Source organism: Haliaeetus albicilla, chromosome 3, assembly GCF_947461875.1.
Source record: "Haliaeetus albicilla chromosome 3, bHalAlb1.1, whole genome shotgun sequence".
In the NCBI taxonomy this organism is placed as follows: domain Eukaryota; kingdom Metazoa; phylum Chordata; class Aves; order Accipitriformes; family Accipitridae; genus Haliaeetus; species Haliaeetus albicilla.
This window is the reverse complement of record NC_091485.1, coordinates 9,900,581-9,927,352: the sequence shown is the minus strand read 5'-3', so window position 1 is coordinate 9,927,352 and position 26,772 is coordinate 9,900,581. Positions and strand designations below refer to the sequence as shown.

Below are 26,772 nucleotides of genomic sequence, written 5' to 3'. Positions count from 1 at the left end.
ATAAAAGAAACTTTTTTTTTTTGTTTGGATGCAATGATTAGTCACAAGCTGGTCTTTCATCATATGCTTAAATTTAGTCACACACAGGCTTTCTCATAAGGTTCTGATTTTTCTTATTGTCGCTTCTGTGATATACTTTGTTTCGCGTCACAGATGCTGCTCTTGTTCATCTGTTGTTTATTTTCCGTCTGCAACAAATTTCGTGGACAAGGTCGTGGCATTGCAGTGAGAATGTAACAACATAAGAAATACACTACTGTGTCACACCAGTGGTGCATCTAGTCTGGTATTCTCATCTCCAAAATCACTTTCTTTTATCTGCTTTAAAGCATTCTTGTACTGGTGTCATTGAGCACTTCACTGTCCTCATATTGTGGGGTTGGGTGACCAGCAGTTCTGCATTCAGTTTATCCATTACCTTTACAATTTTGTAAGCCTCTATTACATCTCCTCTCATCCTTTTCTCCTCAGTAAACCACCACAGCTATTTTAGCCTCTCCTCAAAGGGCAGCTGCCTCTGCTGTGGACTCCAACGTCCATTGTTGTATTATTTTCATTGGGAGAGTCAAACCAGTGGAAAAAATGGCCTTGGGACAAGGAAATAATATGAGCCATATCAAAAGAGGACTACATTCTTGGACCATAGAGAGACAAAGTGCTGGGAATTCAGAGGATATAGAGAACCTAAATTTTATTTTTCTCTGTACAGATGCTTTAAAATACCTGGACAAGGGAAAAGATGAACAGCTATTCAGCCAACAAGCTATAATGAAGGACACTTGGAAGAACTGGAAAGTCTGCAAGTTGTTTTGATAGGCCATCTGCTCCATAGATCCTAGAATCAGTGTGTCCTGCCATGCTATTCCTCTGAATATGTATGTATATCATGATCGGTGGGATTTGCTGAGATCCCACTCAAGCAATCAGGATGTAGCAGGTCAGAACACGCTGCAGTACACTTAAGGCTCATGTGGATTAGTTTGGTGAAGTTTGAATCCCTCTACATTGGCTTAACATGCAGTGTAGCAGAGTGTAGTACAGTGGAAAAATGGAAACTAGAGTAAAACAAACATAAAAATACATTGATTGTATATTCTGAGGTCCTTAAGTCTGTACCTACGCAATGTTAAGCAAGCTTTCTGAATACAGAATAGTTCTTTTAAATTTATTTTTTTTCTACACTAAACTTATGCTGTAGATCTCGATTCTGATTAATGGACATGTAATTTACAAGCTCATGACTTAAGGGGCAAGAAATTTGTTGGAAGAATCATAATTTTTATGAGGGATCTGGCTACTGATTTGAAAGTAGACTAAGTGGTTTGCAGATTTCTTACTCAAGGCTGCTGATAACCCAGGCTTGTGATCCATTTTGTAGTTTGACAGAATAACCCATTTGTATTTACCTTTTATGGATTTATTCAAAAGGGTGTGCAAGCAAATACATACTCAGGCAAGCTAATGTATTACACCTTAATTAAACTAAGAATGGAATAATACGGGGATAAAATTAGGGCCCCAGCACTGAACCTGTAAATCAGTAGGTTTCCATCATCAAATCATCATATTTAAAGTAATAGGTAATCAAATGGATTTATGAAGATGAAACGGAAGACAATTACTTGGAATAAGTTTTATATCTTGGGATGATTTAGGAGGACTGTATGTCTTTGGCAGTCTTATAGCCAATATAGTCTACCAGACCAACTGATAACTCACACAGTGATGCAAACAGATCCCTAAATTATCTTCTTTGCCCATGTGCAATGTGGGGCTGTGTGTTGGGGACATCATCTGTGGAGTCATATGAAGAGAGAAAGGTTGCAACAGCAAGCTGCAGAGAAAAAATGTGCTTTCTAGACAAGTTCTTTTGAGTCCGTTGCTTGTATAGTTAGCACACAATTCATCTTCACATGGAGGCACAGCTTTCCTTTGGATTTGTGATCCCTCAGAAGTTATGGGATAAGGGAGATGTTACAGTCCCAGACTACATAAAAATGAGACATACAAGTGTGGTTTCTTGTGAGTCAGTTGTGTGAGAGACAGGTAGAATAAAATATCAAAAAACCCATTATAAGAATAGCAAATAACTTAATTCACACATTCTCCCTATACACACACTTTTCATGACAGCCACTTAACCATTCTCAGCATTTCTTAAATTATTCTGCACATTTTACAGGCCAAGAACTGTGGAAATGGGAAGTGTCCATCCAGAACTTATCCTAATGTACATTCACCTAAATCCATAAGCAGCTCTTACCTTAAAAAATTAATCCTGTTTGTAACTAAACAATGAAAGTTTTCCTGGACTGAATGTGAAATGTCCATTACTGAAGTTACTCGACAAAACCCCTGAGCAACCTGCCTAACTGAAGTTAGCTCTGTTTTGATCAGGGTGGGGTAGACCAGTTGACCTTCAAAGGTCCCTTCCAACCTACAGCTTCCTAAGTTTCTGTGATTCCCTATCCCAACTCAGTGAATAGGCCTGGGTTCGCCACAGGTAAAATACTTTCCTAAAGCTTCACAGAACTCCTTGTACCACAGCAGAACTGAACATGAGCAGGTAATTGTTTTCAGCTTCTCAGCTTGCCTCATCTAAATTGTATTGCCTAAAGGCACACAGACCTCTTTCTCACATGCAAGAAAAAAATACCCTGATTTTGCTGCCACCCCAAGAAATTCTCAGTTTGCTTTTCTTCTCTTTCACCCGCACCCTGACTCCGATGCTGCCTTTTTTGCTGGACTCCCCCCGTGCTGCCTGCCCTGGCATCAAGCCAGCTCCGTCCCAAAGACTCAGTCTGTCCATCGTGATCTCCTACCCTGAACTGATTCCCTACCTGACGCAACCTTGCTCAACAGTTAGGTCAAGAGGGAGAGGACAGGACTGATGGATTTTAGAGGGCAGCGTGAGGAAGAGGGGGGTTTTATTCTGGGAACTGGAGGACGGTGTATCAGGACTTGCCCAAGGCAAGAGGCTCACCCTTCTCCCTTTCTCACTTGCTGGAAACCCTCTCTGAGACCTCATCCTTAATATCTTGTCTGATCACCACTAAATCTTCTAATGAGCCAGATCTCTCAGGGCTGGTGTAGAAAAGCTATAGGAATGAGAGCTTTCTCCCTCTTTTCTGTTTTTCTGTAGAAATAATTTCCATGTGCACTCTTACACAGATAGACAGCAGTGGCAGCTGGATCGCTGTTTTAGAAAGTTTATCTCATCTGCAATGATTTCTAAAAACACAAAAGTGTCCAGTGGAATATAGCGAAACCAACCGTTCTGATGATCTCTCCAGCAGCATTTTTTACTGTTTGCAGAAGGATTTGACTTCGGGGAAACACTCCTCACCTCTCGCACTGTAGGTTTTCTCCCCTCTCCCTGCTGCACGAGAGTTATTTTCTGATCCTTTCCTTTAAGCCCCTTTGCTTTTTTTAGGCAACTTCCAGATATCTGATACAGTATATAACGAGGAATTAGGTTCCATTACACGAAGGCTTAACCTTCTCGAAAAGCATTCAGCGCTTGCCAGGAGTCATCAATATTTAACAGCTGTTGTTATTATGAAATACTTCATAGGGTAATGCGGCTCGTCTGCTCGCACGCAAGGGTTTGAACGGGCGCCAGGCCCCTGTCAGAGCCGCCGGGAGATTGACAGGCGGCGAGGTTTGCGTGACAGCAGGGCTGGGGTTAGTCAGCAGTCTGCCTCCTCCGCAGCAGGGACTTCTCCTCCCCCTCACCCCCCCTTCAAAAGGGCTCCTCTGGACCGGGGAGGGGGGCACGGGATGGGGTCTCAGGGGAGCGAGGTGGTCCCACCAGCTCCGGGCAAGGGCGGCGAGGAGAGGAGGGCTGCCGGGCGGTGGCATCTCTTTGATGCCCCTCTCGAGCGCAGGGGGGGAATGGATGAGGCTCACTGGGAAAAGGGGAAAAGTGGTTCTGAAAGGCAGAGGGGACGGGATCTGGAAAGCAAACCGTTCGGTTTGTACCTTAAATAAATGTCATACTGTACTCGAGAAACTTCAAAGGGCAGTCAGATTTCAAAGCATCTCTTAAGAAGAAGCAGACTGAGAAAACCGCTAAGTTGGGAAGAAAAACTTTGCATTATTGCTAGCATAATTTCATCTGGCGTTCTGGTAGCCTCCGCAACAGGACTGAGCACCACACATCTTTTATTCAGAGGCTGCATTTTGGTGCCGATTTCTTTCCCGAAGCATTTGTGCAACCTGTATGTTGTGGCATGTCAGAGTGCAAACATCCCTTCGATACTGTTTGGCAATGTATAATAGCTGTTCTTTATGTTGTATATTGTTTAATTTTAGTGTACATCTAATGACCCCTGCCCTTAGTGTCACTCGATGTTCTCTGTAATGCAGCAAGAGGAAACAGACCATTTCAGTTCATGGCTGTATGTTCGTTAAGCAGAATTGCTCATACCAAGTGTTTCCTAGTTGTTTTGTTTTGTTTTGTTTTCTTAGCATTCAGGGTAACACGCATAGCTGATTCTTCCTGCAACTAGAAGATCCAGGAAGAAAGACCCTGTTTTCACTTCCTTTCAAGTAGCAGTTACCAAAAGTAAGACTTGTATGCATAAAGCAGTCTCTCTGAACCTGCAAGCTAGATTTAGGTATTTTCATCTGCCCATTTTAAGAAACAATTTATCCCCTGGCTCTCACTGGAGAGAAATGGTCTCACGGGTACTCCTTGTAGAAAGGCTTGAAACTGATACGCCTGCATCATACTGAATCTGAAGAAGACAGTACTGTCCCCTTCTTACACCTCAAATGAATCAGATAAGAAACAGCATCCCTTCACTGCTCATTTCTCGCCTGTGCTGTTGCTTGATGCAGGTAGCCTCAGCAGTGCAAGGCCCATGGGGCAGCTGGGGTACAGTTTGACCACACTTTAGTTTGTTACAGAGCTTAGCTTGGCAGGTAATTTTGTTAATTATCTTCTGAAGAAAGAAGGTTGTGCTTGTGCAGGAAGAGGTACAGAAACACTGTGGAGAATATAATCCCATCGGTTTAAAAAGTATGGTTTTATGAGAGTCCTGAAATTTCCATCCCTCTGAACTAAAGAGTATTCTGAAATGAATAAATGTTCTGTTATTTCTGGGGGAAAGGGAACGGCTGGTTTCAAAATGCTTCTATAGACTTTAAAGTGTCAGGCAGCTTTTCTCTTCTTTACAATATTCCAGATTTGGTTTTCAAGCCAAGGGGTTTGCAAATGCAGATAGCGATGCTCGTATCAGAGCTGGAGGCTCAAAAGAGATCTCAGTTTTTTACAGTGTTCTGGGGAGAGACAGTGCAGCTGTGAAAGGCTCAGCAGCACTGTCTGAGACAGTCCCATACTCCTTCAGCCAAACTTATCATCCCTTTTGTGGACTTTTTTCTCCATTAATTAACTGTCATTTCTAACTCTACATTATTTTTTGGTTTCCACTCCTTTCAACGCTTTCAGATCAGACATTGGAACAATGTTCTCAGAGCTTTGACCTTTCTTTCAGGAAATCGCATTGGCCATTTTTCTTCATTTTTTCTCCCTCCTCTTCCTCCTCCTAGCCTCCTTCCTCCCCTGCCCTGTATATTTCCACAGTGTTGTCCTTCTGTAGGACCCAGCGTTTCCAAACTCGTGGGCTTTTAATGTTGCCTGGGATTGCACCATGCTCGCTAGATCGCTTGACCTTCCAAAACTGTCAGCCCTGGTACACGTATATCTTGTATTTATCACCCTATGGTATCAATATGCTCATTCATCTTCTTTGGCAGAACAGCTCCATCTTCTGTTTTATTTCATGTTCTGGAAGTGCAGGCTAGATAAGTTGTGCTCAGAAAAAGGTCTCTGCTGTTCCTGCTTCCCATCTCTTCAGTTTGCCAGTTTTGAACCTAATAGGTGAGCGCTCTACGCTGAATTGCTGACAATCTAGTCTAAAGAGTTGCCTCTCCCATAGAAAGCAGTCCAAGGCTCCATAAAGCTAAAACTTTCCATTTTTTTTACAGCCAGCAGCATTCATCAGACTGTCTGCAATATCAGTTTTTTTCTTGCCCCATTCTTGATATATGGGAACTCCAGCAGCCAGTTTTCCCCTCAGGTCACTGAGTCATCCTTCGCTGTTTGTTATTTTTTGTCTTTCCACAGTTTGCTCCTCCCTGCCTACTAGGGACAGTACTCCAGCATTCTCCCACCTTTCATTAGTTTTTGTCATCGGAGGCTTCACCGTTGCTCCAGAGGGCCACCATTTTATGTAATGTCTAAGCTTGATCACAGCTGTCTTGGCATCAGGGCCTTTGCTATCAACCCATCCGTCATAACCAATACTCTTACTTATCTTCAGTTCTCCCTCTTCATTCTTGGTGGTGACATGCATATTGTTAGGCTGCTCTGTTTTCTTTTCCCTGTTTTTCTGCCTAGTCAGATAACATCTTGCAATTTTCCCTCCTCAACCTGTCAGGTCTTGCTTTTCCTCCTCCTCATTTATTTTGGGGATCTACGTGGTTTTCTGCCTCTCTTGCTCTGCTTTCTGCAGGTGACAGGCTATCACTAGCAGTAGTATCTCTTCTGAGCTGTCACTGCGGTACCAGCCAAGCCCTGGGTGGATTAATCGAGTATTTCCAGCACAGGGAGGCAGAACAAGAGTGAACAGTGAGCGATGGCTCTGCTGCTTCAGGTGCGGGGAACAAATGTCCCTGTCTCTGAGGAGCTCTTGCTTCTTGGTGCGAGTGGTGTCATTCATTTTTGATGGTGCAATGGGTCTCCTTGCAGTCCAGGCCAGGGAGTAGGTTATGTTATGAAATGGATGTGTGTGGCCTAACATATGGGTAACTCTAGCCGGCAAAATAACATTAAAATACTTTCCATTTGGAGATGGAATTTATAGTAGCCAGGCGAGCTGCGGAACAAACATCTCTTGTGCTTCTGCTGCTGTGTTTGTGTGAGCCTGAAGGCTAACAAACAGGCAGGGAGCTCTGGCCTGCTCAGTCGGGTAAAATAATAGTTTCCACTAACGATGAAGTTCGAACTGATGGAATTTTCATAATGCCAAAAGAGCGCATCAAAAAAATAAACCTTCGTTTCCTCTCACCCCTCCCTGTCTGTCCTTTAACCTGCACAAAGACTGCAAACCACCGTGTCAGTAATTACAAAAACAACTTTTCTGAGGGGGAAGACTCTGGAAGAGGCCATTGGAATAGGGGCTGGGGTTTTAAAAATTGTTGTCACGAGTGTCCACAAGTCTGTTCTTATGGACAGGCATAGCAGAAGGCTTGGCTGATCAGGGGGAAAAAAAGCAACCTTTTCCAATTAGTTCAAAAGGTATACCAAAATGAAAATGCAGATTGAAGAATCTGTATATGCCATTCATAGCAGCCTAGCTTACAAGTCTGAAATCACAAAATAGTTTGGGCTGGAAAACATGGGTAGGGATCTGTTTCAGGCAGCTTGGGATTTTCCTGATGTGTTTTCCCATGCCCAGGGGAGGGATTTATTACATCTAATTATACATTTGAGATGATTGCTTTGGGGTAATGACCGACATTATCACTGGCAGCAAATATTTACAATGTAAGCTAAAAAACATCACGAATATTCAGTCAGTGTGGTTCTGCGTTGCCATCATCTGTTGTAAAATGCTGATGTATCTTGCAACAGTCCCTCACTAGGCTGTTAAATTGATAACGGGCTCTTGTGCAGCCCTTTGGAAAGGAAGTGACTCCATTTAGATCATATCCTCGGTCATTTGCAACAACTATTATTCAAGACATTTAAAAATGTAGACCTTTTTCTTAATTTGGTATCTTACTAAAAATTTAAATCCCATTGTCATGTCTTTTAGCAACAAGCTCAGGAGCATCAGAGGCTTGCTGGCTGTCTCCTCTTCTTATTCTGATTTGGTATAAACCATTCCTGTCCGTCTCAACCCTTCTGTTTTTGGATTATTAACAATCTCTGGCTGTGGCTGGTCCAGCTCTCCTTTAGCTGGAAGGGACAATGTGTATCAAATGTCCCAGCTAATCTCACTGGTATGCTCTCCTCTCTCATTCTCTCTGTGGCAAGGAGAGCAAACAGAAAACTGAATCTGTTTGCTACTGGGATATTTGTATGACACCATCTCTGGAATGGGGCAGTAGGAGTGAAGCTGACTCCTTAATTTTTACTGACCAAATGATAAAGACAGGTTCCTGTCATACTCCCTAGATGATGCAGAAGCCCAATGTATCAAGTGATGTCAGCCTTCTCAGAAATTCTTTCATTATGCCCAGAAACTGGATTGTATTTCAGGGATTTTTCTGTGGGATATATGGATACGAAGACTTTAATCTGAGTATTTAAAGATATTTCAGATCAAGCAATGAAAACCCATGTGTGGGAAGAGCATTTACCAGTTTTGACTCCCATGAAGTTTTTCATTATTGTTAGGAAAACTACATACAATTTTAATCTATAGTGAGAGATTTTAATGAATTTAATGTAGCAAATGACCTGCTAAAAACAAACTTTAAACCTCGATTTAAAAATGAAACAGTTTAAAAATGTTCCCTTGAATTTTACAGTCAGGCTCAGACTCATAGAAAGGAATAGGGTAAAGTGAGACAGAAAATAATCTGATGCCAAGAAGGTCAGAACTGAAAATAAGAAACTTATTTCAGTCCCTTGTCTTCTGAGCTATATAGGCATTTCTTTATATTGTCATAATACATATTTTTATAAACAAAACAACTTGCTAACTTTCTTTTGTTTCTTTCCTGTGGCTTTTGGTTGTTGCTTTATGTAGAGTATACTAATGGAAAAAATATGTTCAATAAAAAATGTGATAGATATTTCATATAAAAAACATCTGGACTGCCAAATATGTATCTATCTCCCTCACAGCAAAAGAAAGTTGTCAGTAACAGACATCCAGACCACAAAGACAGTAACTCCCAATTAAGTCAATGCATGTTAAGTGCCTAAATAAGAATTTTAGTCTAGCGGCCCTAATCATTATGCTTTCTAAATTGATAATAACTCTTTCCAACAGCCATTCAAGAAAAGCACTTTAAGAAGCAAGTTGGCCAAACAATAAAAGAAGACAATATATCTAACAAGACTGCTGTACAAGAGGGTGGACTTCTACTAGAAGTGAGTGAAAAAATGCTGTCTTTTCTGGCTCAGTTTGATGATTACTCAGTTTGATGATATATTCATGTTAATGCTTTGTGGCAACTTCGAACAAACAGTCGGTCTGGGTGTAAGTCATTCAAGAATCACACTTGTGAGCGCTTCTTGCAAGACCAAAGCTGGCAGCCGTGATAGTCCGGGTCAGTCTCTGTTTGGGCAATTGTACCTTGCACCCTTACATCCTCGAAATTAGCAGTGAACTCCAGTGGGCCAGTTCACAGTTCTTTTTCACTGGAGTGATAGCAGAGGTTTATTTTACTTGGCCCATATTCTGAGGGTGCCAACCTGAGCTTGCTTGGTTTCTGATTGATTTGAGATTATTTTGGATATTTCTTCCTCAACTCTGTGCTCTGTGGGAAGCCGTGTGTGCAGGAGTTATTTGTTCTATGCATTTTTATCCCCTTTTGGATGACTTTATATTGGCAGAGCAGCATAAAGGGGCCATACTGTTACTGAGAATTGGATCCATTAATCTGCAGGAAGAATTAATACTGCTGTAAACTACTGAACCAGCTAGGGCACAGCAGTCCATCCCTGATACATCTGCGTTTCAAACACATGATGTAATAATACCTTTTATACACTGAGGTCCTTGCAAATTTCTATGTGATTAAGACTACATATGTATAGTTGTTTTGGATAGGATAATATTAATGGTATAAAAATTGTGTTTTAATGACAGCTCTGAGATACACGTAAATGTAAATTAAATAGTAGTCTCGTGCAAATAAATGCTGTATACTGTTAAAGAAAATAGTCATTTTATCATGGGATCCAGTATCATAAGTCATTCAAGTCTATAGAACGGAAACTGGCACCCTGCTTTCCTTCCACTTAATACTTCAGAAGATTTTAATTTTGTATTTCAAAGCAAGTAATACAGAGGCCTCTGATTAGTTAGGGCTAGTCCCAAAATGAGATGTTTGGCTATCAGGTATTATTTGTAATCATTTCCATTCTCAATGAATAGGGAGTACAGGGCATACAATAAGTGATAAATATGGTGAGTATATAATTTTTAATGAGGGTCTCCTATCTTTATGTTTTGTTGGGTGTATATTACATGCCCACAAGCTATAATCATTAAGGATCTTCAAACAGTAGCTCTACTGCTACTAGCACATGGAGAAAACACTGATAACATAATTTCAGGTAGGTTACAAGACACTAATATTACTGAATATGCTAATGGTCTGCTTACTTCAGGGTATATAGGAGTCACATTCTTTTTGATTATATGGGAGATATTTTATCCTGGATCATACTTAATGTGGTTCATTAACTGGATTATTAAGTCCATGTTAATATGAATGTATTCACCAGGCTTCATTTATGGGCATGTCTGACCTAGAATAAGAGAGTGAATTTTCCTTAGGGCTTGCCAGGAATGTTCCCTGGGGACTGAGTTTGGCTCAGATGCTCATTCAGTGGCCATGGCATGTGAAGAAAAGTGGTTTTTTTTGTTGTTCAACCAAATTCACCATGTTGGTTATTAAGGACTGTGGGGTTTTAACTAAACAGTCACATTTGTGATTCCTTCCAAGGAGAAGAAAACAGTCTTGCTGGTGATTGCTGTGCTTTATATATTGACTTGTGAATCTGGCCACTTTAATGGCTCTCAAAAGATATTTTTCAGCTGTCAAAAGCCACTTCCCTTCTTGTGACACCACCTTGCACTGTGCAACCTCTCCTAGATGCTTTATATAATACAAACCAGAATAATCTGAATCACCAAAATATGTGTGAATAATACTATCACTGAGTGCAATGTTAATGGAAAACCAGGGATAACTGCATTTCTTTTTTCCTAGCGGGTATGATCACTGTGCTCTATGTGTAGATAGAAATATGGAAAAACAAGAACCCTAATTACTGGTAAATAATGTATCTGTGACTTTCAAGTCTTGGAACAATGCAGTGCTTCCCCTTTCAGCTTGAAACGAAACAATGGAATTAGGCTGTCTTCAAAGTATGTTTAAAATGATTTTTATTTCTAAAGGCCTCTGCCACAACATGTGTTTTTTATTTAAGATTTTATAGAGATTTTTTACAGCTATAATCAAATAGCTTTCATCAGCAATAACAGAATAAACAATGATACCAGTTTATCAAAGACTTTTTAGTGGAGCACAGCAGGTATCTAAGTAAATAATTTTTTCCAGTGTTTTAAGATCACTTCTTCTGGATAAGAGTCTTTTCTTGCCATCTTTGTTTCCCTTTGGAGGGAAGACAGACAAAGCTTTAAGAACCGAAGACCAATTTTATTAATGGTCTTTTTGAGTATACCCCATTCTTATGATCTTTGCTCTCCTTGGAGACTTCAGACTCCAACAGTTTGACTGCAGTAATGACTTTTAACTTTGCACTTTCAAAATATTTTCCAAGACAGGTGGTATTGCAACCCTTGTGCCACATGCTTTCTGGCACAAAAAGGCCACGTTCAGTTTCTGAAGCCTGTTACTGCATATGTAAGGAATGCTGGGCCAAACCCGTAACCAGAAAAGTGGGAAAAGAAATTGTATTGGCAGTCAATAAATCCAGATAGAATTTATGGGGTGATGGGGTGGAGAAACACAATAAAATGGTGACTTGTAAAAATAAGAATGAATCACTGGTGGGTATCTAGGCAATAGCCTTGATTACAGTAATCATCTCATGGCTGTTAGCCACCTCCTACTCTTCCCCCAAGCTATGCTGCACTCACAGTCTCAAGTCCAGACTTCAGAGTCGACACTGTTGAGCAGGTAACTCCTCATCCCAAATGCATGTGTACTTTTAACGTGTTATACTACCCTATTGGAAGAATTAAATGTCCATTGTCAAGAGAGAGGCCAAATCTGGACTTGTTTTCTCAATGACATGCAGTCAGACAGTGGCCCCATCATCACCACTGACACTGCTTCTTGTGTAATCATCATCCATATACTAAGCAGCACCCTGCTAAAATTGTCACTTGGACTTTGTTGACCACCTCACAGTTGCTCCCGCAGTTTCTCTGCTTGTTATGGAAGAATCATGGATGTTCAAATTTCTGCCTTAACCCTTGCTGCTGAAGGAGATGTCTTGATGGGCTTTCTTTCCTCCTTTGTTATGTCTGTTGGTCTTCTATTCTGCTGTTCTAGGCTGCAGCATAGGATTTATGGTATCTCTGTCTCCAGATGTACTGGACATAATTCTTTTGATGTGTGAAAATAGTGGTTTATATCCAAAATGTCACAAAAATTAAAAAGAAATCTGGGTGATCCAGGCAGCTCCCAAACAGATGTTAATGGAATAAGACTGCCTGGTTCTGTCATGCCCCATCTTGCTGATGAATACTGATAAAGGCCAGACCTGGCCTGTTTTGTCATTTCTGTGCTCACCAGCAGCTCACACTCTTTCAGGGAAGGTCCATGTTGTTTTCAGGGTGTTCCAAGCCACTCTTTTGTCCAGTTCACAGACAGATTTCCACACAAGTCCTCTACTCTTAAGGTTTCAGGGCACAAGAATCACATTCCTGTGGTTTTGTCTCATGTTTTTCTTCATGGCTGCACCAAAGATGCCAGTCATCATACTATCCTGGTATTTCTTATTCAGTGACACTCTACATTCTGTTTAATATCTTTATCAATGATCTGGATGAGGGGATCGAGTGCACCCTCAGTAAGTCTGCAGACAACACCAAGTTGGGCAGGAGTGTTGATCTGCTCAAGGGTAGGAACGCTCTACAGAGGGATCTGGACGGTCTTACCACTTGCCTATTTAAATTTTTAGACAAAGACTGTCAGATGCCTGGCATCTTAAAAAAAATCTTAAAATCACAGACATATGATCTTTTATTAAAAAAAAAACCCCAAAAACTTCTTCGAAATCATGTCTATCTTCAGAAGTAGAGAAAAACAGTGAAAGCTAGTTTTGGGTGGCGCAGCCCTTATAATTCTCCACTGGTAACAATGATCTTAGCTTCATTACATTAATTACCTAATCATCTAAAGTTGGATTTTTCAAACTGAGCTTCCATGTTTTGTAGGCATGCTTTTGCTCTACCACTTAGCAGATGAATTTTGCTGATTTGGTTTGTAAGTAACATGACCAGTGAGGCAATTCAGGTATCTAGCTACTGAACCAGCAGCATTAGTGGTTAGAATTGACTGTTGGTGCAAATTGGTAGCCTAATCAGGTATAGGCACTTTATCACACAGAACAGGCACTTTATCACGCAGACAAGTCCTTGATACATTATTTCTTTATTCCATATCACAGGTTTGAGCACTATTGTGAATAGGAAATTTAGGTTCTTGCTTGGTAGTTCCCACTGAAGTCAGTGAGGCTTTTTTTCATTAGCTTTAATACCAAATAGAACCCAAATCTTCTTAAAAAAAACAATGAGAGTCAGACTTTTTATCTAAGTAAAGGATTCAGGATTTGATACAATGCAAGCTTGAAGCATATTATTTAACATTATGTCATTACCTTAAAAGTGGCTGCAAATAAGCTTTCTGGGAGTAACTTTGAATAGAGAGGTGTATGTGCACATTTTGGCACTCAAAGGTATTTCCAGGTGGCCTCTACTAACAGCTTGAACTAGAGTTCAAGTTTCATCCAAGGGAGTTGGAAAATGATACATTAGAAAACATCCTATTGGTGCTGTTCTTCACTCTGCATAAGGAAATAACATAGGAAACCCTTTTCCCACTTGGTTTCCTGTAATTTTTTTAAACTTGTTAGTGTAATTCCACTTCCTCCTTCCACTCTGATTTATGTAATCAGTACTTGATAAAACCGTGCTCTTGAAAAAGGTACTGCAGTTTGAATTTCAGTCTGAGAGCAAGAGATTTTACTCTTCCTGTTATTTTTTAATTTAAACTTGAGAAGGAAAATTAGGAGTCAGACAAAAGTGCATGGTTGTTATATGGAGCTATGACCAAGGCACGGACTTCAGAAATCAAAAACTGGTAGAGAGAGACTTTTTGATTTATTCTGGTCTTGAATTCCTTTTAGGCTTCCAAGAGTGCTGACTCTTTTAGGCCAATCCTTCTAAAGTAAATCCTGTTAGATGATGATACAGTGCTTCACCTTTTAATCTACTGGTTTAAAATGGGGCCGTCAAAATAGGAAGTTCTCATAAAAAGCCCATAGTCTCAGTGCATTTTCTTTTCCAGTTAATACAACTTTTAAGTTACCCAAACAACCCTTTTGCTTTCCTTTGTTTTCAAACATGAACCTTCTCCCAGTAATTCAGATGACATGATTTAAGCTGACATTAGTCACTTGGGATGACTTACAGAGAATTTATCCATGAAAAAAAAAGCCATAAATGGGGTCAGGAGTAACTTGCCATTTTATCACATGCGTACATTCACTTTCTTCTTGCCAGGCGCAGGCAAAACACAAAGGAACATTTCAGAGGCCCTGGTCCCTTTTTTTTCTTTGTAAATAGGCATATTTCTAAAATCCAGACTTGAAATTTGGCATGGCCACAACTTTGTGCAAAAAATATCCTTTCTGTTGCCCTTTAAACAAATAACTAATGTTCTCACTTATTCCTTTCTTCTTTTTTTTTTTTCTTCTGAAACAAATCTGGACAGAAAAGCCTGTGACCTCTAAATACCATTTGCTCTCTCCTCCAGTCCTTAGTGCTACTGTTACGACAGTTATGATCATGATGCTGCCACAGCGTTGAGGTTTCTGAAATACAGGCAGTGGCACCCTCCAGCTTGACAGGGCGGCACAGCAAACCAAAAAGATATGATCCCCTCCCTTCAGATTTGCAGCCTAAATACGAGACAAGTGATGAAAGATGCATTTTGATGGGCAACACAGTGCATGGAAATAATGAACAAAATGGTAACCACAATTACCAGTACTCATAGTGTATGAGCAGCTTGACCTTTGCTGGGAATTTTGCAAGAGTTTTATTAAGGAGGGATTTGAAGGAGAAAAATCAGGTACCCCTGCAGAGGCTTATGTGGAGCCTATTAGCAAAATGGGAAACACCACTAAGTGCTGGTTTTCAAATCTTGCATACGGGTAAGGGTAACATGTTGTACTGAAGAGAGTTAGTACTTAGCTTCTCTGGCATGAAATGACAGATTATAATTGAGGGGGGGAGAAAGCTGTGAGCAGATCAGAAAATCAGGACAAGCAGCTTATGTTTAACATGATATAGAGCAGGGGGAGCAGGCAGCCAGCCCAGGTGTGCAGCGGGGAGAGACAGTTAGCACCCTCTCCGGTTTGCACTGGCATCAGAAAAGTTGGCTTCCCTTTGTCAGGGCAGAGGCAAACCTGCTGTCATACGAGGAGGCCTAGCTGAGGAATTTTAGGCGTACAGCAGTGTTAAGGTAAAGAATCAATAAGCTTTGGGCACAGACCAGACGCGGATCTGAATTTCGGGCTGCTGTTGCTGTCTCCAGACTGTTCATCACAGCCAACTCCACCCGAGCTCACTTTTCACAGCCGCTTCCTCTGTTTCTGCTCAGGCTATTTCGGTGCCTCTGGAGACGGTCCAGCGGCCACGTGACTTCCTCCCCAACAAAACATATTCTCCCGTTTCAGCTCAGATAGTTTTTTTTTCTCTCACTGACTTCAGAGCTAATCCTTGGCAACCGTTCTTGCCAATCAATAGGTTCAATATCTGTATGTGAGCACTGCATCGTATAGACGCACTGGGATTTAGTCTGCTACTAGAGCTGGACTTTTTGCATTCAAGTAACAAAGGCAATCATAACACGCTGTTCCTTCCGTACAAATTTCTGTATGAGCATTTGCTTTTGAGGAAGTGTCCTGTTTTTGAAGATGGCAAAGTCATGTATTGTAAAAAAAACCCCAAAGAAATAGAAATACACTTTAAATAATGCCTATTATCATAGGTAATTGCAATCTTACGTTGTTTAACTGGTCTTCAACTGGTTGAAGTGAAATTATAAGTTAGTAGCCTAATCTGTATTTACAGTGACACTTGCTTCCAGTATATTCCCCATTCTCAACTCAGAAAAGCTAATGAGCTGCAGCCTTGCTATCTTGTCAGTAAGGTGAAGTGATGAGCAAGAAAGCAGGCCCAGGCAAGATTGTGTGTTGTCTTAACAATTTTTGCAAATTTGCAGTGATTTTGTTTTGTGGTTATGAAGGTTTCAAAAGAAAAACTTACATACATTTAAATTTTACTTTTTGCTTACCTCAATTAATGAAACTTGAATATGCTATTTGACGGGTTTGAACTGAAAAGAAAACTGCTATTAAAAAGCATGATGCTGACCATTAAATGTACTGTTTCCTCTTAGGAAGGATATAGTATCGATTTGGAGACAGGAGGCCAGATAGGCAACCTTCAAACAGTTCTGTTCCTGTTCCAAGAACTTCAAGAGAAATCACCTTCATTCTGATTTTAACTGTCCCTGACATTTTATGAGTAGAAAAAAGAAGAATGAGCTAGTTTTTGTATCCCATTGTAATTGCAGTTCTTCCAGGAATTCCTAGCAGCAAAAGCTGATGGTGGCCAACAGCAGGCATTCTCCCCAATGTGTTCCATACCTTCCCCCCTCCTCCCAGAACTGCAATGCCCCCAGAATTCTCCAGTAACTGAGATTGGGCTTTTTTTAGCAGTAAGAAAAGAAATGTCTGCTCAAACTGAAGCAGGGGCTTGCAGAAGGGCCTTGAGGTCTATAACTTAGCTTTAGATTTGCAGTCGTTGCTGCTGGTTAGAGGAGTTGTCTATAACTTTCCGTCCTTACCTCTTTCCACACAATCCACTGTCATCCACTTGATATCTAGATTAGAGAAAGTATTGCTTATCTCTCTGGGTCAGTGTAATACATTAATAGCAGAATTCACACCTGCTGCCAGTGTGGGACGGTGAGTTTTATGCAGGATACTTAAAGGATACAAAACATGCTTAAGATGATAACTAGCTCAGTAAGACAGTTCCCAGAGTCAGATTCAGGAATGCCACACTCCCTAAAAACTCCACTGACCTGAAATGGTGTTTAAAAAAGCTGGTTTAGCATATATTATTGAACAGAATGTGAAATACAGATTGTTTTGCTCTTCTCCCCACCCCCTGAAATAGTTCTGTGTTAGAAAATGTGATATATAGTGCTAAATACACAGAAATATAGTGCTCTGAAATTAGGACATCACATTCTGTTTACAGTATATAGGCTGCAACATTGTCTCTTTTAGGCTTTGATTCCTTACAGAAAGAGATGTCTGCCATTCATGCTCATTAACAGTTTGCAAGTACAAATAAAAGTCAGCTGTGGATGGAATATTATGACGGCTTCTTCTCTTCAGGACTTGATGCACTTACATGTAAATAACACTGAAAAAAAAAAATTCCAGACATTTGGTACTTACATATGTCTAATTGTCCAACATGTTGGATAAATATTACTTGAGACTCTTTTCAGTAAGTTATTTCTGTGGAAGATAATGGGTAATCTTACTACATTTGTTATTGCAAAGGCTACCTAACTAAATTTGTATTACAAGTGCAGAGTGGTGAGCAATTAATGCTTCATTTTGCGTCTTCTCAAATGGAATTAATCAGGCTTGCATTTTCTATATTGAAATTGTTGAAGAGAAGACTGAAAAGCTCAGAGCAGCTGCAGAACTCAGGAAGAATGAAGGGCTGAACTTGCACTGAAGATATGATATTGCCCCAGCTTTGCTTCCATCTGTGAATACAACATCTGCTTTTGAGGAAGTGAAATAAGAACTGCATAAATCAATATAAAGATTGTTTCTATTTCCAAGTGTAGTCCAGGGCATAGTATTTGTGAAAGAGCATTGACAGTAGGGTTCCATTACTGGTAGAGCACAGGTTTAAATTCAACATCATGATTGATAAGGAGGCTAAAGGAAAACATATAAAAGATTATGTCACATTTTAGTATAATTTCATGATAATTGCTAAGGTAAATTACACATTACTCATCCAAGTTCTCACTAGCATATCCAGTAATCATGACACATGTATCTATTTATTAATAAATAAAATGTGCTTTTTCCTGACAATTTTAGAATTAATGATTTGAATATTATTCTACTTTAAGTTACTGTAGTCTCCAGTACTTGTATAATGTCCATTAATCTCAGATAGTATTCATATCCTCACTTCCCGTATGAAATCCTAATTGGTAATGCAAAGAAAAGAATTGTGATATTTTACAATTAGTCATTAAAAAATCCACCAAACCTTGCCATCAATAGAAAGCATTGTTGGTGTTAATAAGTTATTCTAAACAAACATGACATATAACAAATTTGTACTGAGGTGTGTGGTGTCACCCGTGAATTCAGTTTTGCAGCAACAAAACCTTCCCTAACCTGTCTTTAAGCTATTAGTCGTTAGTACTGCTCCACTCTGGAAGCGCAGTCTGTATTCTCATATTCTCATTTCCAGTGTTTAGTACTTGTGAAAACAATGGGATTCAGTTGGGATGTATCTCCTTCTAGTGTGCACCACATCAACTTTCTGCACATACAAATCCAAACAATGCTTCAGCTCTTGTTTCTCAGTACCGTCTTGGGCAGAGTGGTTGGTTTTGAGGCACCGGGCTCACCGGAGGCCAGCGGTTCGTGCATGTAGTAAAGAAGAGAGGCCCTACCCAAGGATTTGACACAGACTAAGCATGCTTTGTTACAAAAGCTTAGCTTGGAAGGAAAGTGTAAGAGAAGGAAAACTACATTTACAATTTTGCATCATGCAATCAGAACAACTTTAAAGGCAAAGTTGTTCTTGGTTGTGTCCAATGCTTATTACATATCAAGCATATAAAAACCAACATCACCATGGTTTAAAATGCGTTTACATGTGTGCACACATTACAATCTCACCCTCCAGGGAACTACTATGTTTTCTTGAAAGTTTATAGCTCACAATTACCAGAGCCCAATGACTTACATTTTCCTAACTGATTTCCAGGAGGCCAGTTTTGTCTGCTGCCTCTTGACGAGCCACAATGTTCCAGCTCCCTTGTTAGACTGAAGACACATATATAAACAAGTATCTCCAAAGTTGCCCTATTTCCTCAGGAAGTGAAGGGATACTGAAAAATGGAATAACAAGCAATTTCACCAGCTGAATGGTTCACAACCATCCATGCCTTTCAGATGGCACAGCTGTTTCCTCCGACAGTAAATGGGAGGGCCAGGGCTCAAATTCTTCTGGCAATGTGAGTGATCTTTGAAAATTTTGCCGGGCTCTGCTCTGGGTAGTGCAGTACTAGATGCTGAATTTCCATACTGTCTTTAAGGAGCCTGAAGTGATATCCAGGCTCAAGGACATAGGCAGGAACTTGAACTTCGTTTTATCTGGGAAGACAAGAAGAGTGGAAGAGGCATAATGATCACATGCATGTATTTTTTTTGTATTTGAAAAGAAACATTTCTGCTGTCTATGAAAACCAATCAATCAGATTGAGCACTTTCCCTCCGAAAGGCTTCCCATATAAACCCATGGCTGTAGGCTTCAGCCTGTAGGATTTACTTCCTCCCCTGGCTCAAATGATGGAAACTCATCTTCTGTTTTGTTTCTTTTGCCTGAAAACTAAGCAGCACACGCAAGCCTTTGATCAAAACTGAATGCTTAAAAACAATTCTGCCACTCCCCCTTTGCACGAAATAGTGCTTACTCACAGAAATATTCCTTTTGAAGTTGCTTTGTAGATACCAGAGAAATACAGAAGAGTCCGGAGGGCTAAGAGATACTGTACTTGTTGAGCAAAGGCCATATTCTGATGTCACCAGATACGGTATTTCTGAATAGTCTTTTATGCGGGGTTTTATTTCAGGGTTCTGTAAGAGTTTCATTTTTTCTTCAGTTTATAAAGAGAACCTCAGGGATTCCAGAGGGATTTTTGAGAAGGGTAATTATGAGTCCTAAAAACACCAGTGGAAAGAAATACTGATTCACTAAACAATACAGTTAAAGACAGAAGACACATTAACTGTCTGCATTTTCCTCCTAATATTCATAAGACAAGAACGAGTATATAATTTCCAGAGTTTTCAAATAGCTACTTATTTAGATCACCAGAAAATGGCCCCATCCCACATAGGATGCAAAAACCCAGCGATCCACTATTCAATGAAGCTGTTCCAGATAAACTGTGAGCCAACTGACCCTGGAAATTTAGTACCCAAGTTGCGTGACTCGAAAATCTGTTCAAAGCAAGGGATGGCTGCAGGCCTTGACTGTTGTACTTTAGTAACCATAGTAACATGATCTCTGGAGACATAATGCTAGTGAATTTTCCTTTATTTCAAGGAAGAGTAATAAGAGAAATGTGGATTGGAACTTGTTCTCGCTTTTCCCCCCCCCCCCCCCCTCCTTATTTTTACTATGCCATGACCTTGACCAAAATATCTTTGAAGTATTTGCTGGCTGATTTTCTGCTATGGGACCAGAAAAAAATATCAGGATATATAAAGGATCTTGCCAAAGGAAGTCCTATCTTCCTCAAAATATTTGCCTTCATTCCCAAAGAGAACCTCTTGACTAATAATGTTTCGAAAACTTCTTAATGGAAGGAACTGATAACTTTCATCTCACAGCTACTGTGGGCACCAGAATAATGTCATACTTTCTTTGAACTGACAGATTAATTGTTTTTTTGTTTCAGTAGCAGGTGCAGCTTTTCGTGAGTACATAATTGGATGTACATGTTTTTTCAAAAGAACACAGGCCTCTGTCTGGTGCCAAGCTCTCTTTTTTTTTTTTTTTCCCCATTGGGAAAAAAAACCCCATGAATTCATTTTTTAAGTACAATGTAGGAAACTCATGTAAGTGTTTTTAAAAAGCCAAATACAAACAAACAAATGTTCACAATACATACTTAAGTCTGTCTCACATGTTTCAGCTATTATCCTGGATTAGAAATTCCATCTGTCATTGAATCCATATGGTTTACCAAATGGCAGTTTACAACCATGTATTTTTTGCAGATTTGAAGTTAGTTGGTTTTTGTTGCAAAAGTTTTAATGTCCACGCAAATATCTTTGTGTGTGTGTGTGTTTCTATGTGTGGGTGTGTCCCTCTGTGCATGTGTAAGTATATGCAAAATTGCTAAAAATTGTGGTAGGATGCAAGTGGGCTTTATTGATTAAAACACACCAGTTGTACACAACACTGAGATTGAGCTGTGGAGTTTGGTTATTTCCTCCTCTAAATCCAAGAGCCCTATTTTAGGCTTTCCATTATTTCTACTGAAAGGAATAAAGTGAAAAGAGGAGAGCTCATCTTCTCTGTGCTGTCCCCTCTGTGTTTTGGGCAGACACGTGCCCACATGAGGGAGTGTGAACTACACAGGTATGAGACTGGTCTGTGTCCTTTTTTCCTTTTCTTCCCCCCAGGTTATCGATTAGCCAGGCAGATGGCTGCTGTAATTCTGACACAGCACACCAGTGCAGCCTCCTGTTCACTGGGAATGAGAGAAAGCTATCATTGAGAATTTTATTTCAGTAACTGAGAATTTTTAAAATCGTAAGTGGAGCCGTATACTTTGTTGTCCTGTTTAATGTGAGACCCGGTAACTTAGAACAAAAAAGCTGGGAATAGTTTTCATTCGTTCTCAAGGACTGAAGATGTCTCTCTCTTCCACTCAGTCTAACAAGTCACTAGGATTCTGGCCAGAATAATGGAAAATCTCTATGCAGTGTTACTGTAAAGGGCTTGAGTATGGAGTTGTATATGATACCCAAGAGATTTATCTCAGAGGTCAGAAAAGGTCTTTTCCTTCTAATTTGCAGTCACTGTTACCCAATCCTGGGGCATCAGACCCAGGTGCTAGGAAACACCCTCCTCCTTCTCCCCAGCTGTGGTAAGTAGGTAAGAAAAGTATAAATCTCAGCCCAACTCTGACTCTATTTGGAGTCCTTTGTATTACAGATGTCAGGTTTCACACTGAGCTGCACTTCAGGGTAATAGTGAGAAAACTGAAAAATTTGCAGTCATGGGTAAGACTTAGTGGATATGAAGTTTTACTCCATGTCCAGCTCATCTCTTTTTAGTGTGGCTGAAGCAGCAGGTTTCCCAGCTAAAATGAGGCTTAAGACACATGGAATTTGTGTTGATCCTCAATAGCCTCATGTGGCTCCATAAAAGTTGTTGTTGCACCAAAGTGGGTTTTGCTTTTCCTGCCTGCAGGGCAGAGCATCTGATGTCTATGTTTGGGGTCATGAAAACCAGGCGATGCTTAGTTAAGAGATCTTAACTCAGGAGAGGACATAAGCATTTTGAGAACAAAACAAAAAACAAAGCAAGGGAAGTTTGTGATTATCTTCATTTACATACCTCCCTCAAATCCATACTAATTTCTGGCTTAACCTAAACACATGGCTCCTTGAACTTTTCCTCCACTTCTTTCCTCTTGCTCCCTCCCACCCTTCCTTAATACCTTCTCCAATCTCACAGATGTAGTTGCTAGTCCACTGATCTGAACCCTTAGAAATACACATGGTCCCATTTCCCTTTCCCATTTTTACAAACTGCTGCACCTGGTCCAGCCCAACTCTGGCTCTGTGAAAGAAAAACTTGTGTAAAGAAAAAACTGCCCACCTTCCACTGTGGGGGAGCAAGTTTTACATTTTAAAGCTAGAGACTGATCTCTTAGGGTATGTGTCTAGGCCTAAAGAGTATGTACCAATATGTGGGATGAAGAAGATTTATTTTTGAATAGGGATATTTATTTCTTGATTCATAAAAGCAATCCTTGGCAAAGGCAGGTGCTCCCTGGCTATTTCCTATTGGGACTGAAAAACTCCAGCTTGCCTGCAGGACAATGGAAGGCACATTTTAAGGATCTTCAGCATGACACTGTGTGAGATTCTTTGATCATATTCAGATCTTGTGGTCATTTTTTAAGCTTTCCCAGATGGGGTTTGATGCATCAAGGCCAGGTTGGATGGGGCTTTGAGCGACCTTGTCTAGTGGAAGGTGTCCCTGCCCATGGCAGGGCGGTTGGAACTAGATGATCTTTAAGGTCCCTTCCAACCCAAACCATTCTATGACTCTGTGATTAATTTGCATAGGTTAAGAACATTTCTTTAATTAAAAACATTAATATTCTTAATTATTACCTGCCCTGGCTGCATGGGCAGGACTGGAGGTCTTTTGGAATGTGCGTGGTAACAGCCACAGACATGAAGGAGCTCCCTTAAATGTCCTATGGTTATCTTTGTGGAAATTTTTAGTCTGTCCAAATTAAAAGGCCTGCCAGATGTTCAAAATGTAATAAAATTTCTAACATCACATCACTGATGGTTTCATTGCTGTGAAGATGAGTCCGAAGAGACAAGATGCCAAAAATGCTTTCTTGTCTCCACTTGACACTGGAAATGGATGTGACAGATACCATCTATGGAGGCTCCTCTCAGCGCAGTGAAAGGCACAGATGTGAAGATGTAGAAATCTTGACACATTGTCTTCTGGTTGGTGAGGTGCTGGGACTAATTTGGGCATTATTTAGAGCAGAAAATAGCACCAGTCCAGCAACTGCTTGTGTTTGATGAGTCAACAGGGATAACTAGTGTACAACACAAACCCAACTAGGCAGAGGTAACACTTATTCTGGAAAGGATCTGTATCTATGGAGCTGACCTGGAGCTGAACATGGTTTGCCCTTGACTGTTCTTAGCAATGACTCATGGTTAGTATTGACTTGACTGAATCAGTTGCTCCTACAGCGTTTTCCAAATGTAGGTGAGCCATTGTAGTCTCTCCACTACATTTCTCCAGTCACTGTTTCAGAGGTTCTTCAAGGTACAGAGCCCCTGGCCATGTACAGTCCCACTGGGCCATGTTTCCAAAGGTGCTCCACATCTAAGATTGGGCCCAAATCTTCTGAGGAGTCAGCCTGTTGTGCACTGAACTCTTGAAATTCTGCCCACCATTGTCACAGTGGGAACAGGCTTCGAGCAGTCTTGGAAATCTGGTCCTTATTTAGGAACCGAAAAAGAGAACCAAGCTCACAAAAATATGTCAGTGTATCTGGTTACTGAGCAATTGAAAAGCTGCCCTCATTGTGCTTCAGGATTAACTCAGGATTAATAGGCACATTGCTACAACAGTAAATTGAGAGAAAGGTGAAGCAAGGATAATAATAATAATGTAGCAGTATTTCATCAGCAGCTATTTGAACCGTAATCTCAAAAGACCTCAAAACCATCACATGAAAGGATCATCTAAACTACCTTGGAATGCAAGCCTGCTGGAGTGAAGATATGTTACTGAATCTTTATCAAGGGAAGAGAGGCAAAATTAGTCAGTCTGCATGCAGCATGATGGATCGTAATGTTTACATCATGTACTTCATTTAATCCTTACTTTTATTTTTGGATTTCTCTGGTTGCTTTCCTTGCATCACTGAGTCTATGAGAACTAATTTAGCTTTTTTCTAGACTAAACATTGGTCTATATCAGTGAAGTATTTATTGCCTACTTTTATATTCATTGTATTTATGCTATTATGCATGTATGTATTTTTATAGAAGCTTAAGAAAATAGCCATACTTTAAAATACACGTCCAGTTTTAAAGTCATAGCTACAACAGCACATGTATTTAATTTTCTTGTTGGAGATTACTATATTATCTATATGTATCAATAGATATAAAATCAAAGCAATTATTATGGAATGCACTGTTTTAAATTAAAAGCAAAAAAAAAGTAGTTGACACTTGTTATTAAACTTCTAATTGTATGAATTAATGATAAAATAAAATTTAAAGTAGATAATAAACTAGTAATGCAATATGGTAGTTACACTGTAATTAGCTATCCTAGCTTATTTTAAAAAAACGAAAAAACCCCATGTTCCAGATTGTTATTAATTTTTCATCTAAGGAAAAAAAGGACTTTGTGCAAAAATTTGATATCCAACTTTTTTGCAAAATGATTGCTTCATGTCTAGAATATTCTTAAAATTATTATATTTTATACCCATTTTACTCTTGACTTTCTGATTATCTTTTTAATTATCTAATTTTCCCTTCTTTAGTCACTGAACGGTTTTGCATTGGTGGTGAGTGCAGATGGAATGATATTTTATGCGTCATCGACAATTGTGGACTATCTAGGGTTTCATCAGGTAAATATATTAACAAAAATTTAGAATACTTAATCACTGTCATTGTAATGACTTTCTTGTAGTTGCTCCTGCTAAATGGCTTTCTAAAATGCAGCACTCTATGTTGTTTCACCTTATCCTTCTACTGCTGATTAGGCATACACTATTTTTTAATTAAAATTACTGAAATTAACTTATTTTACTATGCCATTGCAGACTAATTTTCTTTTCTTTATGTGTGTGATCTGACAGGTGAAGATGAATTCCTTGTAGTTTTGTTCCTTTTGTAAAGCTTTTGTTAACAGAAACATAATCCATTATAAAAATAAGATTTAGCTAAAAGTTTCCTTTCAATTTCAGTATAAGATGCAGCTATTCTCGACTGGTTGCCTGTGTATAATAAATACATTGTAAAGTCACAGAATAACAGAACCACGTAGTTGGAGGTCATCTAGTCCAACCTCCTGCTCAAAGCAGATCCAGGTAGAGCAGGTTGATCTGGGACTCATCTAGTCAAGTTTTGAGTTTCTGTGACCCTTCTGGAAGATGTGTTCCAGTGTTTAACCACCCTGACTGTAAATTTTTTTTGGTTATATCAAGTCCCAGTTTCCCATGTTGCAACTTGTGTCTGTTGCTTCTTGTCTTCCCACATTGTTCTTCTGAGAAGAGTTGGGCTTTGTCTTCTCTACACCCGCTCATTCAGTTAATGTAGACACCAGTAAGTTCTGAAGTTTTCTTAAGGCTGAACAAACCCTGTTCTTGTCTCCTCGCCTGCTATGTCACGTGCTCCAGCCCTCTTAAATGTCTTGGTAGCACTTTCCTGGTCTCACTTTGGTATGCCAATATCTTTCTTTTCCTGGGGTACCGAAAATTAGAGAGAACTTTGCCTTTGTTGAACTTCCTGAGGTTCCTGTCAGACCATTTTTACAGCCCGTCAAGGTCTGAGTAGCCGTCCTGCTCTCCCCAGCTGGTACCCTCTGCAAACCTCCTGAGAGTGCACTCTATCCCATCATTCACTAATCAAGAAATTAAACAGGGTTTGTCCCAGCATCAATCCCTGGGCGACGCCACTGGTCACCGGCTGCCAGTTGGGACTTTTTTATGACACCTTTGCATATGCACAAAAGGGTTCAGAATAAAAAGAATCATCTTAGGATGTGAAGTCAAAAAGCAGATGGGAAAAACAGGGGCCTCCGGAATAACTTTCCTCAATCAATCTTTCCTCTGAAGGTATCCTACACCAGTCATTATTTTAAGGGAAGTATCAACCTAAAGATGAGCGTCTGCCTCACTACACTTACAAATTAAACATTCCTTGCTGTAATTGTTTCAGACTGATGTAATGCACCAAAACATATATGATTACATTCACGTGGATGATCGCCAGGATTTCTGTAGACAACTGCACTGGGCCATGAATCCTCCCCAGATGTCGTCTGGACAGCAACTACAGACAGAAACAGGTGGGACTGTATATATTGATTGGAAACATAGGCACCACTGTATAGAGGTAGAATTGCATTCCACCTACGCCCCTGTCTGTTCCATGTCAAGCCAGATTCTCCACTGGTAAGTTGCATA

At 40.1% G+C, this 26,772-nt stretch overlaps 1 protein-coding gene across 5 annotated transcripts in view; it reads left to right on the top strand.

Annotated features, from left to right (window-relative positions):
* Nucleotides 1-26,772, top strand: part of AHRR (aryl hydrocarbon receptor repressor) — a 133,830-nt gene that overhangs the window by 48,934 nt on the left and 58,124 nt on the right. For 3 of the 5 annotated variants that reach the window (XM_069778788.1, XM_069778787.1, XM_069778786.1), the window contains exons 4-6: nt 9,009-9,109; nt 25,123-25,212; nt 26,525-26,654. In XM_069778788.1, the coding sequence (XP_069634889.1) occupies nt 9,009-9,109; nt 25,123-25,212; nt 26,525-26,654 (321 nt within the window). Of the gene's footprint in view, nt 1-9,008; nt 9,110-19,848; nt 19,879-25,122; nt 25,213-26,524; nt 26,655-26,772 lie in introns of those variants that run through there. The other 2 variants (XM_069778789.1, XM_069778790.1) reach the window with 2 other exon arrangements.